The following is a 17486-nucleotide window of genomic DNA, read 5'->3' as shown; positions in this document are numbered from 1 at the left end:
TCTGCTACAACAGTTGGCACTAAGGGTGCACTTTCCCATCGTTAAAGATCTTTAATGGCATTCCTCGTTGCATAAGCACCAATCTTGCCTCATTCAATACTATAATGCTACTGCGAGGTGGATATATTTAAATCAAGTTCCGATTTGCATTTTCTGACTCCGATGCATACAGTCAGTTCCTTAGGGCACAAATCACGCCGACCACAATTCCCTTCACTCCCAGAACTGATTAAGACGCTGACTGGTACTGCCGGGGCAGGAACACTCTGGAAGTGAAAATCACTTTTAAAACTTTCAAAAAAGTTTAAAACTTCTATCTTTTATCTACACATAAAATCCGGACTACTAGATTAAGTGAAAAGACATAAAATGTTAAAATTAGGATTCAGTGACCTAACTGAGCTTTTTACAAGTTCCCATTTACACAACCCTTGCTTTGTATGAAAAGAAAACTTTTTAATTTGAAGTTTCACAATGGCATGTGTCAGCCATAATCTTTTCCCACTAAAAATATAGAACATAAGTGATCCTAAAGATTAGGTGTTTAATAAACTTAATCCTTCAGAAACACAGCCATGTAACAAACGTCAGTTTTAATAAGTACCAATGCACAGGTATTTAAATATCTCCCATAACTCATACTTACAATGGCATTTTCATGACTTAGCATGTGGGCCGAGCAATATTTTCAAATATAATCAAATGTCTTTATGCTCACATTTAGAGAAGCTTGCCATAAATCATTACCAAAAAAATTTTTTTAAATAAAACTTTTACTATGTCGTCTTAGGAAGACTCTGAAATGCATAAGAAAAAAACCCAGAACGTTCCATTTGGGTAAGTATTGCTTCATTTCTAACAGTCTTCAGGCTCGGACAATTAAACTGTGGAGGTGAGCCTCTAAAGACTACAGAGCCTTCCAACACTCAGTGCTTGGAGTCTGGCAGCTGCATCACACTACAATTAAAATGTCCTAAAAATATACAGAGAATGTTCATGAAAGCTCATTTCACTGTGTGAAGTCCTTACTTAAAACACACACACACACACAACTGCAAGAGGTTAATTTTTAAATCCGGAAAATTGCACAGGGTTACTAAAAAAGCCAACACAGACTCCAGCACTATATTTTCTCCACAAAGTGATTCTCAGTTTAGGTTCAGTCAGCTCCTTTTCTACGAAGCAGCACTCCAAGAGTGTGGAGGACCATGGCTGAGCTACACGTTTGCTCTCTAGAAAAGTCCATGGCTGCAAAGCTAAAAATAAACACTTCCCCCCAACTAAAGGAAACAGAGCAAAACCGGCCAAAACAGAGGTTCTCAAATTTGCACTGTGATCTGCAAACAAGCTGATCCTCCACAAGATTTTGAGTCAGGCTTTACTTGGAAGAGCAGCAGCACAGATTTCAACAGGTTCTATAACATTAGCAAGCTGGGCTAAATACTTTTCTACATCAGTTATACATTCTCAGATACTACCCTGACTTTGCTCCTGTCCTTGTTATGACCATAAGACGCGATGAGTAAAGGACCCTTTTGTGATGTCCAATAAAACTTGTAAAATAACCTTATATATTACACATATTGGTAGAAATTGGGATTAGCAGACATTCGTGTTTTACAAAAACAACAAAGCAAATCTAAAAGTTAGCTGTTAGATCCAAGAGCCATCAATTAACTTTACAAAGCATCCAGTTCAAGTAATCTTGACTCAAAACATCACAAAGCAAATGTTACCTGAATTCACTAACTACTGAAAACATACTCATGAGACTTTTGGAATCTACAAAGTTAGAAAGCAAACATTAACTGAAGTATTAGGTCTTTTAGTTCACAATTAAGGCCACATAGTTTCATAATGTGGGCTATTTGCTAAAAAAGTTTCCCTTTTGTTCCCCCTACTAGCTTATCATTTTCAAGACTAGTCGTGAGCACTAGCCTCTGATATAAAACTGATACACAGGTCAACTGGCTTTTCTCCTTAAACTATTTTCTAGAACAGAAAGTAGCAAAAGTAGACAGTGATGAGAGGCATGCATGCAGGTGGGTTTCAATTTCACAGAAGGTGTTTTTTTCCCATGCAACTAATTAAGTATGTACATTGTGCCTGACTGTCGTAACTAATCTTTACTAAGTCTCTCCCAGTTACAGAAATACTGGGGCACATGCCAGTGGTCCTGCCAACTAGGACAACTTTTTACGATCAGCTTTGATACGATCTCTCAAGCCCCAAAATACTTAAGAGCCTCTTCTAGTAATTAACCTCTAAGAATCTATCCTAAGGAAAGGAAATGATCCAACGCATGTTGAAATCTATAGGCAGCAAGATGATTGGAGACTAAAAGAATGAAAAACTGGAAACCCAAATATCCAGCAATAGGTTATTAAATAAATTATGATACATCTAGCCAATAGAACGTTACCCAGGCACTTAAGTAAGAAATATGAAGATTATGTAACATGGGAGAATACGATTAGTAAGTGAAAAAGAATAGTATACAGGATTACACATAAAAACCACATTATAGCCCAGCTGGTGTGGCTCAGGGGTTGAGCATCAACCCATGAACCAGGAGGTCAGGGTTCGATTCCCGGTCAGGGCACATGCCCGGGTAGCGGGCTCAATTGCCAGTCGGGGGCGTGCAGGAGGCAGCCAATCAATGACTCTCTCATCATTGATGTTTCTGTCTCTCTGCCCTTCTCCCTTCCTCCCTTTGAAATCAATAAAAATACATTAAAAAAAACCCCACATTATATAAAAACTATGTGTACATATGTATTTAAATTGCATTAACAAAACTGTTATTAGTGGTTCCCTTTAAGAAGTAGAAGGAGGTCTAGGAAGAAGGGCCGATGTGACAAGAAACTCAGTTTTTGCATTTCTCTGAACTGTTTACATTTTTCCAGTAGAAATGTACTGATTTTACTTGGGTGGTTTTTTCTTAAGAAAAAAGAAAACACATGTATATGAAAATAAAGATAGGAATACTTTGTTATTAAAAACTGTTAAAATGGAAAGATTGTGCATTTCTTTCTTTCTATATTTTGTAAACTTCTGCAATACCAGTCTTTAATTTTTAAATATTAAATCTACAAAGTACTCTAAGAGTAATCATTTGTCAAGTATATAATCATTCCTTGCCCTATTTATTTTTTTTCATTTTTCAGATCCTACTCAAAGAATAATTTTACCCCATTTAGATAAACCCCAGGTAAAATCGCATCCCTCTGAAACCTAAAAAAAATTTTTGAAATAAAATAACCTGATTAGCTTAGTTATTTCTCCTGTCCCTCGTTTTGATCCCTGACGACCTTCACAGAGCCTGTCCGCAGGGGGCTTACAGCACGGCTGTGGAGAGTGAGGTCCAGCATCACACTTCCCGGGTGTGGACCCAGCTCCCCCAGCGCTGTGATTCTGAAGAGGTTACTTGATTTCTCTTTGTTTCAGTTTCCCAACGTAAAAACAGGAACTAGAACACCTAACTTTCAAGGTTGTTGTGAGGATGAATGGAGCATTATCAAACAGAAACACATTAAAAAAATAGAAAGCATTATCAAAATGCCTGACATAGTAAGCCGTTAGCTTTTATCAGCCAGCTAATTAAGCTATTAGCTACTATTCTAAGCATTGTAAAATACACATGTAACAAAACATGTATTTTAATAATTATTGTAACCACTGAAAAATACATTTATAACAAAAATGAAGTGAATTTAGCGCAATCTTTATGCTCCATACATTACTCCAGTTTAGACGTTGAAAGAATAAATAAGAAAGCAACAGTTCACAGTGATGTCCTTTTTTTCTCACCTACAGCCGACACTGTGCAATTTGTTGCGAGCTAAAATTGCTTTTCTTAAACATCTATTCTGCTAATTTGCAACTGCAGTAAGCACTAACAGAATTTTCGTGTTTTCCTCCAGTTTTCCATTAAAAGGGAGGAAATATTATTAAAGGCCTGGGGAAACTGCTTATACGATGGATACCAGAACGCAAAACACAAGCTGGACTTCAACAAGCAAACTTCTTTCTTCCCACTCCTTGAAAAGAGATGTTCATGAAATCAAAAACAAAGATTAAGCCTCCCGGGGCCTTTTCTGCTTAGGTCAGGGATCAAAGAACAAATGGAAGGTCTTCTCCCTTCCTTTACCTGGACTTCCCGCTCTACTAATGGAAAACCCCACTGTAGTTCCTCTTTAGCCTGTTGATTCCTGATTGGGATAATTTTCCATTATTTAAACCAAACTCTGCCCTCATCTCTTTCAAGGAAAAATTGTATCAGGATTAAATGAACTGTAGAAGATACTTATGAGTAGATATCAACCATTTGATTTCTATGTAGCAATTTTTGAGAAGAGACTGCTTTAAATAAGAATGGTTGGGTCATTACAAAGAAATGAACCTTTACGAGGAACGGATGCCAGAAAAGTTAAAGTCAGATACAAAATAAACATTATTTATATTATGCTACTCAGGAAATAAGCTTTTTTAAACGTGAGGATGGAAAGCCCTTCCTAAGCCCTCGGATGACTGATAAGATGGAGGCCCTCCACGGTCCCCCAGGACGACCCGCTGCACGTGGGCACCCGAAGGCTGGCAGTGGTCCCAAAGTCTGGAAGTATTTTACCCCCAAAGCATCGACTGCTAGCAATTTCTGAGTCTGTTTTGCCTCTGCCCATGACAAGAATCAACTTGTTCCAAAATTCCACTAAATATGTTTCTTTTATGTTAAGACTGTGCTGTTTCTGGGAAAGCTAAAAGTTAGAATTTTTTACACATGTGGACAAAAGCTATATTTGGACCTTTCAGTCCCTTAACAGAATAAAGACATTTTTAAAAAGAACTCCCCTGCTGCAGTTTATTATGAGAAACTCACTCTGACTTTTGAAATTTAAAAGAGTAAACCTTGTTGTCCTATACAATTCCTTTAGCTTAAAAGTTCAAGGTTTCATTTGTAAAAAGGAAAACAAAAGTAAAGCATTTAATCTAAATTAACTGCAAGTTTAAAAAATTATTGAAGAGAATAGCCATGAGTTCTATTTACAGATCCTTTTTTTCTAGTCATCTCATCAATAAGTACATAGGTTGTGTATTTTTTTTTTGAATTGAGGATGATATCACTTTTTTTTTTTAAATATATTTTTATTGATTTCAGCGAGAGGACAGGAAACGGGGAGAGAGAGAGAGAGAGACATCAATGATGAGAGAGTTATTGATCGGCTGCCTCCTGCATGTGCCCTGACCAGGAATCGAACCCCCATCGCCTGGATCCTAGGTCAACACTCAACCGCTGAGCCACGGCCGGCTGGGGGGGTATCACTTTTTAAATGTTAAATACTTTAAAAACTCCAAGAGTAAATCATGATTTTTTTTTAGACTTCTCTTTAAATACATGTAACACTTTGAGACGTCTTTAATCCCCTGTGAAGCTGTACTTCCCAACTGCATGTCAGCCCCACACGACAAAGACAAATAAATGGAAACCCAGGCCAACAAATACTATAAACCATGACATTCCAACACACCTGCCTCAGTTAGATACAAAGTGGACAGACAGGCCATGGGGAAATCTATAGGTACTGAAATAAAGCTTAGCACGTGGCCTAATTGATAAAGTTAACATTCAAACAAGTATCATTTCCTTTTGCATCATTTCATGCACTTCATACCAGGTTTTCTGAATCTCAGCATCACTGGCATCGTGGACCCCAGGGAATTATGTTGTATCTGTCTGCCTGTCCCGTGTACTGTAGGGTAGTTAAAAGCATCTCTGGCCTCCACCTACTACATGCCAGGAGAATCCTTGTCCTAGGTCATGGCATGAAAGCATGACTCCAAACACCACCAAATGTCCCCTAGGCAAAAACGTACCCTGTTGAGAACCGCTGCTGTACACTAGAGAACACCCAAGAGTTAACATGGACAAAATCCTAACATTTTATTTCATTTGAAATGATTTTACAAGAGACATACAGTACGTGAGTTAGTGGTACCAACCGAGCCAGACCTTGTAAAGGGGGTCAATACCACTGGGAAGACGTGATGATCCACTCTGACAACGAGGGCTCACGCCACACCGTCCATCCCCCTTCAACCAGGCAAGCCCTAACGCCCATGGGAAGATAGCCAGGGCCCCTTAAAACTCTAACGCAGGTGTCGGGGTGGAACTGGCGACTGTGCATCATGAACTGCCTATAAATTGTTTACTCTCTAAGCTTGTGTCCAAGGTCAGATTAAGATGAGAACGGTAAGTCTGAGTAGGAAAGAACATAAAAGTTGAGGCAGATGGCCTAAAGTTTTGTGCAGGAACAACTCATTAACATCACACTTCTCTCATGCCTCTCTCTTCACCTAAGCGAAGCTGTTCTTTTCTGGAGAATTTTCAGAAAGCAGATAGTTTTACATTCCCGAAAAGAAAAAAAAATCAATTTATAAAATAAAATTGGAATGAACACTGCCCATTTAAAGATTTGCATTAATCTTAAGCATAAGACAAATTTCTTATGCTACTTCAAAGCAAGACGTAATGTCCTCTTTATATTTATAGCATATATCAACCAAACAACAGACATGAAGTTTTAAATGGCAAGTCCATCTAGAGTACAGATGTTGAATCAGTGCCAAGAAAACTATAGCTTTGAAGGGTACCTGGCACTCTGAAAACACAATATCCAAAATTGTGCCTAGGAAAACTAAAATCTATACTTTTTTCCAAAGAAATGTTTTATTTGAAAGTTTAAAAGTATCTCTTTTCTTTGCACATGGGAAATCATGTTTAGATATAAACAGTGACAAAAGTGATGCTTGTAACATTTTATAGCCACATGCCAAAATTTCAAGGATTAACTCATAATGTTTTAATTTCCACAATCTGATTGAAATCTGTCTTTGTTTTCTTTCTCAGTGCTTGAGTTTTTGCTTTTAAATAGACATGAGGAAGTAGTAGTGGAAATCAGAGCAGCAAATACTAGATTTCTGATGGCAACTATAATTGTGTTTCCTTCTGAATTAGCTTAAAAAAAAATTCTTCCTCTACTTTCCTTTTCTTTCCTACCACAAAATTGAAACCATACTACAGAGTTTATTTCTTGCCTTTTTCACTTAACATTTTCCCGTGTTTTTAAATAGTTCCCCAAACATAATTTTCAATGGCCACTCCTATTAACTCTTTGGTAATATTATGTAACTGGTTTTTATTTAGGGACTTTTAAAATTGTTTTCAATCTTTGACTCTTCTTGCTGGAATGAATTCTCATGCATAATTATGTTTGCATCTCAGGTTATTTAGGAAAAATGTTCCTATAAGTTAATTTATTAGTTCAAATAGTAAGAACATTTTTATAGTTGTACAAAACAAACTGCTTCCCTCTATCAGTCTTTGAGAATGCCAACTAACTGCCTACTAAAATATAATGGATATTTTCTTTTTCAAAAAATTCAATTTTGAATATTAAAAATAATATCTCATTGCTTTAATGCATATTTAGGGAGACTGAACTTTTTTATACTTAGTACTTATAATTCTACCTTTTCAAATTGTCTGTCTGATGCTTGATTCATCTTGCCATTGCAGTGTTCAGTTTTTTTTCATATTAAACTATAATTTAATATAAAAGTATATAAGTCTTGCTTATGACATCTAGAAAGTTTTAATTTTTATGTTTATCTAACCAACTCTTCCCTTTGTGATCTTGCCACTACTTTTATGCTTAGAAAGTCCTTTTTCATGTCAACGTAACTAATGTCATCTTTTCCTTTAGCTCTTTGGTTTCATTTTGACATCTATATTTTTAAAACACCTGGAATTTATTTTTGCTATAGTATGAGAGTGGTGATTTAATATCTGGTAGCATAAGAGCCCATTAATCATTATTTCCAAAATTTTCCTGCCTAGTTTTCCAGATTAACTTTTAAAATCACTTTGTCAGGTATCCCTCCCCCAATCTCCCCAAAACTCATTTACAGTCCCATTGAAATTGCAATTAAACTACAAATAGAAATCAGGGAATACGTAGAATATTGAATACTGGTGCTATCAGGTGTCCTTACCTGATTATCATAAATACTTCCAGTATCTTGTTTGTATACCAATACACAGACCTTTTGTTTCAGATAGGATTTTTTAGTTTGTTAGAGAATTCACCTTCCATTTTTATCACTAAACCTCTAAATGAATATAGATTTTGTATTTTGTTAAATTCTTTTGCAACATCTTTTGGGGATTACATGTGCAATAACTGTATCTTCTATTAACAGGTGTCTTAACAGTAAGCCAGCCTTTAATTCTATTATTCCTTAATATGTTGATGATTTGGGATTGCTCGCGCTTTCATTAACACTTTTACATACAAATATTTCTAGTCTGGAGTCTTTTTTAAGATAATTTTTTTGGATAACTATTAAAATTTCAATGATTACTGTATTTCCATTAGATATTCAACTTCTTTATTTCAATTAAATTTCCCCTGAAGAACGTTCATTTGGAGATTCCCAAATCTGAGTTTCAACTTTCAAAAAATCTCATCTACATGTACTGTTTATATGCCACTTAGGTTTTCTAACTTGGCATACTGAAGATTTTCCTTTTTCCTTTTTGTTAGGCATCATAAATATCTTTCTATATTTCCTGTCTTCTCTGTGTCCACCAAGAATTAACTATTTGACTTTTCAAATATTCTGTCTGTCTTATAGTCTAATTTATTCTCACTGACCTGCAGAATAAATCTTACAGTATCTGGCATTGTACTGTGCTACTTACTCAGCTTGTAAAGTGGCTATTTCCAGTCATATTATGAACCTGTCTTGGGGCAGGCTTCTTCTAATCATTAATTTGATTAATTAGAAAAGCTATAACTTCGCTGTACTCTACTAGAATTTTTAGAACCCATTTTTAAAATCTTGTTAAAGACTCAGAAAGCAACCCAGTAGCTAGGTCTGGTCTTGGAAAACTACCTTTCCCCCCAGAAGACACTGGTGTTCCATATTATTCATTTTTACCACTACATGAGCCAACACTTCAATATAAATTACTTTCAAGAGAAGAAACAAAATGAAACGAAGAAACAAATGCAATGCTGGAAACTATGTTTATGCAATGTAAATATCAACTCTTTAACCTTACTGAAATTAGGGAAAATACATTTCAGAAACCACATGTTTCTTTTTAGGAATGATAATCTGATTGTGGCAAAACCCAGTACTTGTGTAACTGCTATTCATGTGCTCTTGCAATTTGCCCAAATTTGTTTTTCACCCATTAGAGTTCCTGGTGTCTTGTTACCATAACTTGACATGCACTTTCCTGTGTAATTTGTGTGTGTGTTTTCCAGAAATGCTGATTAATTACCTCTCTGCCCTCTGAAATTCATATGGACATTCCTATGAAAATACTTTCTCTTAAATGCACTTCCCATATTATACACGAGTGGGGAAGAAAGGTTTTTCTAAAAGTGTTCAGCGTGGCTTACCCAAAGCCATCATGACTCTACTTGTCAACAGGAACCCCCATCCTTCAATCCGGAGCCCACCTAATGCACGGAGCCTCAACCGAAACTCTTTCCCTCTCAAGTGTGCATTTACCTCCCAGCGACCTGCAAGTATAGACAGGTTTCTCTCTACGCAATTTTGAGATTTTTGGGTAGAGAAACAGGTGAGCTGCTTATGTGTTTCATGATAAAAGCTAATTAGCACACATCCCCACCCCCAGGAGGACCACTAACCTAATATCCAGCAGATGCAAAGTTCATATCGTCAGACATATAACCACCGTGCTGCAAGGAGAATTTCAAAGTGAGATGGAGCTGGGCGCTAGAAACACCTTACCTGCTTTCCATCCAGCGTGCAGAGCCTCTTGACCACTCCTGAGTCTAGTTTAATGGCTTCGGTGATATCTGTTAAGACTTGTTCAAAGGAATGAGCGGTCTTCTTATTCAGAAGGATCCGCACGGCTTTTCTAGGCTTCACGCCACTTCGGATCACAGTCACCAATTTGGGTTTGATGAAATCTTTACTTTCCTTCACTTCACTTTTCACCGAGGAGGGAGCAGCCAAGGCTCGGGTGGTGCCACCCTTGATGTTCACAGACCAGTTCGGATTAATATTTTTGGTGTAATCAACTTTACGAAATGGTTCGTTCGACGCACACACGTAACTCTCACCTGAAAAAGCAAAAATCAGTTTTATTAGCATGATTTCCCCACCATGGAAGAACAAAGGCTGGAGGCCCATTGAGTGGACCCTAAACTTGACAGGCTCACTGAACGGGACCAACATCCTTCCTCTCTGGCATCTCCACGCCCTCCCTTTCTCTTTTATAGCATCTAGGTTGGTTTTGAGAATAACATGCATGAGAGAGGGAAAAGCACTGGACAAAGAAACAAGAGACATCGGGTTCTGTTCTGATCAAAAGTGTCTTCCTGAATAATTTCTCTGCACTTGGGGTCTCAGTATCATTATCTGTAACATGTAGTTGTTGAACCAGATGAATTCCAAAGTACTTCCTAGTTCCAAAGTCTATTAACTAATTTTTAAAATTTCATCTGGAAGAGATAATTACATCACAAAATAATATATTCATATAAAGAAATAAAACTATTTCCCTCCTCCTTCCAATGATAGATTTCAGCCCTAATCAAAGAATGATCACTATATCTTCGCATAGCTGACTAAATTATATTCACTTACAGGATCATTTACTCAATTAATGAAGCATCACAAAAAAAAAAAAAAAAAAAGAGTTTTAGCTCAAAGAAACATAACTCAGGCATTTTTTCTTAATTCAAAAATGTGGATTTAAAATAATTGGTTTAAACAGCCTTTTCTATATCTATTTAAATGGGAAAGGGTATTAGGTAGTTAAAATGATGTGTGCATTTATACACAGTCTTCTGCTCAATTTTTATTAAGAAAATCATAAAAAACTATCTGTCAATTGGTCTACCAAATCAATATTCATTAATTTTAAGTTCCAAAATTGTATGTTGAAAATAATTTGTTTTCATCGAATAAGCAAAATTATATGCTTATAAAAATAAGAATTTTTCTTTTGGGAGATTCAGAAGCCACCCAATTCTTTTAGTCTCAACTTTTTGGCATACAAGATAACAGGGTTACACTCTAAGATTTTTCTCTAAGACGTCCTCTAACTCAAAAAGAAACCATTATTTTTTCACCTGTTCTGTATGAGTCTCATTCTTAATATTACAATGATATGATACAACCCTTAAATGCTGTGAATGCTTAAAACAAAAATCACCAAAATAGTGAAAGGGAAGTCCTGAGGATTTTGGAGGCATCATTGGGCCTGTCCAAGAAATCTAGGGGACCAGTCGCAGGCTTCAATGCTGCAGCCACACCAGTAATTTGAAGTCACCATTTAGAGATTTTTTAAAATCTCTGTAGGTTTATCTAAATCATTTTTCCAGGGTAATCATCTGGGAAAGTGTCACAGAATTTCAAAATAGGTATAAATGTAATAAAATAGAACTATGTAGCACCTGCATGTATTAATGAGCAAAAATAAACAATTATGATTTTGCTTTAACTTTATAGAGAAAGAAACTCTCACATTGAAAAGCTCTTACTTATTTTACCTATGATAAAAGTTAAATTGTATGTTCTGATCCAAAATATTAAAATGAAAAGAAACCTCAGCAAGAAAAGGTTAATTATTTTATTTTTTTAGGAGCAGAGAGGAGTTAGTTGGAGAAAAGCCTTTCCCAATATAAAGATAAAAAGAAATAAAACATTGACAAAACATTGACAAAAAGAAACAAAACAAGAAAAATTTAATATGTCAGATTTCCTTGATCAACCCAGTCCCTGCGCAGTCGACATATTAACCAGGAGAACTGCCTTTTAAATGTCTGTATTTTGCCTCTTTACACGGGTTCAGAATGTCAGAATGAAAATAGGCAAAGGAAGCCTGTCTTTTAATTTGTTGGTGTGTGATTACACATACATTTTAATTCCCTCCCTTCCTCCCCTCATAACGTTTCTATTAAAAAACTCCTAGATCAGTTCCATAATAACTATGTAAAGTTTTGAACAAGGCTGGCCAATGCCTGCTGGACAGAGCCTCACCCCTGCTCTACATCCACAGGAGACATAAATAATAATTCACAGAGTACTCTTCTGCTAAGCCCAGACTGACCTTCACAGTATGCACTGAATACCTACTATGCGCCAGCTCGTGTGCCAGGTGCTGACGTGATAAGAAACCCCACTTTGGCATCCTTGGCACTCAACATTTCAACACAACGGTTCAGCACATGGTTTTGAGGCCACACTTGTGTTTCTTTATATTGGGTACATAAAACCCTACAGTACAGATGTCATACCTTGATAACTACAGACACCACAAAACCCAGGCCAGCTTCCCTTGTCATGTCCCCACCAAACAACCTGATTGCAACCTTATCACTTATATAGATTTGCCCACAGGGATACGCTGACAAAGAATTTAAGATTTTGGTTTCCTTGGGCAGTTCTAGCTCCTGCCGTTAATCACAAAATAAATTATTATTCTCCGTCAGATACTAGGCACCTACAAGGCTGATCAGAAGCGATCAGCCTCCCCCCAACCAGACTGATGCTACCGTATGGATTCTGCTCTAAGAGTTGTTACTCCCCTGCCGCCTTCCTCCCCATCCTGGTGAGCAACTTCACTTCCTCCTCCAGCTACTCAGCTAGAAACTTAGGTGCCACCCTTCATTCGTCTGGTTCCCGACATACTACATCCTGACGTCGAGTTGTCTACCCTTTAAGTATTTTTGAAAATGCCCCTCCTGTCTGCCCCCATCACCACCTACTTCCCACCTGGATCAGTGTAAGCATCTTCTGTTTTCTGCTCGTTCCTCAGAAATATAACAAGTTTTCCAAATGGAGGTACATTTTACGCTACTGATATGGCTGGGAAAGTATATTCTACAGTAAAAGTCTTGCTATCCAGATAAAATACATCATGAGAGAATTTACCTATCTCTTCCCAGTACATGTGAATACTGCACTTGCCAAAGCAAGGAAAGGATAAGATCTCATTAAAAACTAGAGTTAAACTGGGATATAAATACATATGTGTATGTATATGTATCTCATAGATGGATATAAGGGAAATCAAGCAGTCCCTGAAGTCCAGAACTGACCTGATATTCATAGGTAGACTCCATGTTATTAGAAGCTGACCTGACACAGTCAGACCTGTGTCCTCCTGTGGAATCTAATCTCACAGAACATCCTGTCAAACAAAGTCTCTCTGAGGCTATGATGAAGTGACACAAAAACAAGGTCATTGTGCAACCCATACAAGACCAAATACCCCCCCACTCAATGAGTGACTACCACGTCTTTACCAGTTACAGCTTTTGCTCAATCTAGTTTGCCCTCCCCGTAAGATTTAGGGAGATACCCAATTATAGAAATGCCCTTCCTTCCAACAGCAGTCGATACAGATTGAGGCCCTGCTCCCTTAGATCTCCCCTGAAATTATCCAGCTGAAGCGCCAGGTCTACGGCAGGTCCGGCACCCTTCCTGAGAAGCCCCACAGTATCATGCATCCTTACTGCGGCGATAATGAACCCAACTATAAGTACGTTCCTGGTGGTCTCTGGCTGAAGAGACCTGAGATACATTCTCTCTCTTTAATAACAGTTCTTTGACCATAAGACACTAAGAGGAAATCGTTTCGAAAATTATGATCCTGTGAATACTACATACAAAGAGGAAAAGCACCCTCTACAACTTAATTGTTCTCAAGTGTGGTATGAAACAGAAAAGGCTTTCAATTTCCTTTTCAGATTCTCTCCAGAGGCATGGTTATGGCTTTGTCCCATTGACATTTGTTCAGAGACATCTTTTATTACTTTATATTTAGCAGGTTGATAAACTAAGTGTCCACAACTGTGTAATAATACAACCTGGATATTTCTTAACCCTTATTTTTCATCCTTAATCAAATTAATCGCCTCCTATTTAAGAGGCTATTGAAAACTAGAAACTCGAAAATTTCTCGTTCTCTGAAAACCTCTTCCCTACGAATATATTTCAGTGTCAATTCTTCCCACCTCCTCTCCCTTTTCAGTGACAAGGATACCCTCCCCCCATTCATTATTAAGTCCTTCTACAGGACTTGGGTCCTTCCCTCTCCCCATGCTGATACGTCAAGGGCATTCTTTCTCTCTCCTCCATTAAACTAGACAGCCCTCCCTACAGGATTATACACAGTGTCTCTCACCTCAAATATACACACAGATGCCCCCCTTTCTTCATTCCTCATACCACTCAACCTAATGAGCTTTAGGCTTCCATTCACTCCAAAGTTAAAGAGCATTTCTCACTGGAACCATAAAAGACCCTGACTAGCCAAAGTGCTCTTGAGAAAGAGGAACAATGTTGGAGGTGTACACACTACCAGATATAAAACTATACTGCAAGGCTATAATAATCAAAACAGCATGGCACTGGCATAAAAACAGACACATGGAACAAAGGAACAAAATACAGAGCTCAAAAGTAAACCCACGCCTATATGGTCAACCAATCTATGACAAGGGAAGAAAGAATATACAATGGAGTCTCTTCAATAAATGATGTTGGGAAAACTGGACAGATCATGCAAAAAATGAAGCTAGACCACTTCCTTACACTATATACAAGAATAAATTCAAAATAGGCAAAAGACATAAATGTAAGACCCCAAAACCATAAAACTCCTAGAAGAAAAAATAGACAGTAAACTTTTGACATTGCTCTTAGTAATATTTTTTTGATATGTCTCCTTGGACAAGGGAAACAGAAGAAAAAATAAACAAATGGGACTACATCAAACTAAAAAGGTTTTGCACAGCAAAGGAAATCAACAAAACAAACTGGTAACCTATTGAATGGGAGAAGATACTAGCTTATGATATATCCCATAAGGGATTAATATCAAAATATATAAAGAACTTATACAACTTAACAGCAAAAATCCCCCAAACAATCCAATTTAAAAATGGGTAGAGGACCTCAATAGATATTTCTCCAAAGAGGACATACAGATGGCCAAGAGACATGAAAAGATGCTCAACATAACTAATCACCAGAGAAATGCAAATTAAAACTGCAATGAGACACCACCTCATACCTGTCAGAATCGCTATCATCAATAACTCAACATACAAGTGTTGGTAAGGTTGTGGAGAAAAGGAAACTCTTGTGCACTGTTCATGGGATTGCAAATTGATGCAGTCACACTGGAAAACAGAACAGAGGTTCCTAAAAAAATTAAAAAAGAACTACCATATGACCCAGCAATCCAACTTCTGGATATTTATCTTAAGAAATCCAAAACACTAATTTAAAAAGCTATATGCATCCCTATGTTCATTGCAGCATTATTTAAAATAGCCAGGATATGAAAGAAAACTAAGTGTCCAATGATAGACAATTGTATAACAAAGATGTCACACACACACACACGCACACGCACACACACACACAGGAATATTACTTGGGCATAAAAGGAATGAAATCTTGCCATCTCCAACAACACAGACTGACCTAGAGGAAATTACACTAAGTGAAATAAGTCAGGCAGAATAAGACAGACACCATATAATTTTACTTATATGTGGAATCTAAAAAAAACAAAATAACTGAACAAACAAAACAAAAACAAACTCATAGATACAGAGAACAAACTAGTGGTTGCCAGATGGGAGGGGGCTTGGGGGGGCTGGGTGAAAAAGGTAAAGGGATTAAGAAATATAAATTAGAAGGTACAAAACAGTCATGGATGTAAAGTACAGCACAGGGAATATAGTCAATGATATTGTAATAACTATGTAAGGTTCCAGATGGGTACTAGATTTATGGGGGGGGAATCACTTCGTAAGTTAGATAAATGTTTAATCACTATGCTGTACCTGAAACTAATATTATATTGAATGCCAACTGTAATTTAAAAATAATAAAATATTTTTAAAGCACTCCTCACCTGCTTTTCCTACTTCCTTACCCAGTATTTGCTCTTAAGCGACTGCAGCATCACTTCTGCTCTGCCAGCTGACACTGCTTGCCCTGAGCCCCAAGTCCTTCTTTCCTAACTGCCAAATGCGAAGCACATCTTTCTAATTTCACTTGGTGTTTTCTGAGGACACTGGACACCAGTCATGATTCCCTTCCTGCAGATCTTTCTCCTTAGCTTCCAGGATCTAATTTCTTTTGTTTTACCGGTTACTTGGATGGTTCCCTCTCGGCCTGCTTTCCAAGATCCTTGTCTCCCACCCCTCCAGGCATCCCTCATCCCCCTTAGACTCTCCATGGGCAGTCACATCCACCCCCTTGGCTTCGACCACCACCAAAAGCCTGACAACTCAAACTATGAGAACATCTCTAGCCTAGTCCTTTCTCTAGTTCAAGTCACTTACAGAATATCTCTGCTAAATAATCTATGGATATCTCACATACTGCGTGTCTAAAACTCACTTAACGCCCCCTCACTGCCATCCTAAACTCAGCCTCTCTTCTTCCTGAATTCCACAACTTACTGAAAGAAATCACCACCTATAGAGTCACATAAGCAAAAACCAGGACTCCCGCTTATCTTCTCCCTTTCTCCACATTCTATAGAATTGGCAAAACTTCACTTAGGCCTAAGCGCCTCTGGAATCCACCCCCCTAACTCTGCCTTCTCTCACCCTCCCTGGATTAAACTCCCTACATCAGGCCTCACCTCATCCTGCACATAGGTGCCAAGGCAAGTTTTGTAAAATGTGGATCTGATGCCTCCTGCCTCTAGAATACAGGACAAACTCCCCAGCACATCACACACCTCCAGCCTCATCTCCCACACTTTCCCACAGGATCGAAAGCTAGCATCAAACCAGTATGTTTGCAATTTCTTTCCACACTCACCATACCTTCTCATTCCCATTCCTCCTGAAATAACCTTCCTCTTCTTCCTGCCTTGCCTCTTTTATACAGACCTGTTAAGATTCTTTACCACTGATAAGAAAGTAAAGCAGTAGAATCTTCATATACTGCTGGGAGGACTTTTATTTTAAATATGTTTTTATTGACTTTTGAGAGCGAGGAAGGAAGAGGGATAGAGAGATAGAAGCATCGATGAGAGAGAAACATTATCGATCAGCTGCCTCCTGCACAACACCACCGGGGACCGAGCCCGCAACCCGGGCCTATGCCCTGACCAGAAATCAAACCCGTAACTTCTTGGTTCCTGAGCCGATGCTCAACCACTGAGCCATGCTGGCCAGGCCTGCTGGGAGGATTTTTAATTGGCTCAATCACTTAGATAAATAGCTTGGCATTATTTATTACTAAGTTGACAACACAGATAACATATGACCCAGAAATCCACCCCAGACAAGTACTCTAGAGAAATTAGCACATATGGGCACCAGAATATATGTTCTCTCTATATATACACATACACATATATGTATATTCATAGAAGTATTGCCCGATACCCAAAGGTGAGAATCAATCCA

The 17486-nt window shown here is 37.8% G+C and overlaps 1 protein-coding gene across 1 annotated transcript in view; it reads right to left on the bottom strand.

Moving 5' to 3' along the window:
- Positions 1-17486, bottom strand: part of DCLK2 (doublecortin like kinase 2) — a gene marked incomplete at its 3' end in the record, with an annotated part of 130988 nt that overhangs the window by 99244 nt on the left and 14258 nt on the right. Inside the window, exon 2 of the mRNA XM_087816507.1 lies at positions 9823-10157. Within this exon, the coding sequence (XP_087672633.1) occupies positions 9823-10157 (335 nt within the window). The remainder of the gene's footprint in view (positions 1-9822; positions 10158-17486) is intronic.

The sequence above is a fragment of the Miniopterus natalensis genome, chromosome 4 (genome assembly GCF_054644295.1).
Source record: "Miniopterus natalensis isolate mMinNat1 chromosome 4, mMinNat1.hap1, whole genome shotgun sequence".
Lineage (NCBI taxonomy): Eukaryota > Metazoa > Chordata > Mammalia > Chiroptera > Miniopteridae > Miniopterus > Miniopterus natalensis.
Note: the sequence above shows the minus strand (reverse complement) of the source record. Positions and strands in the feature narration are given on the sequence as shown.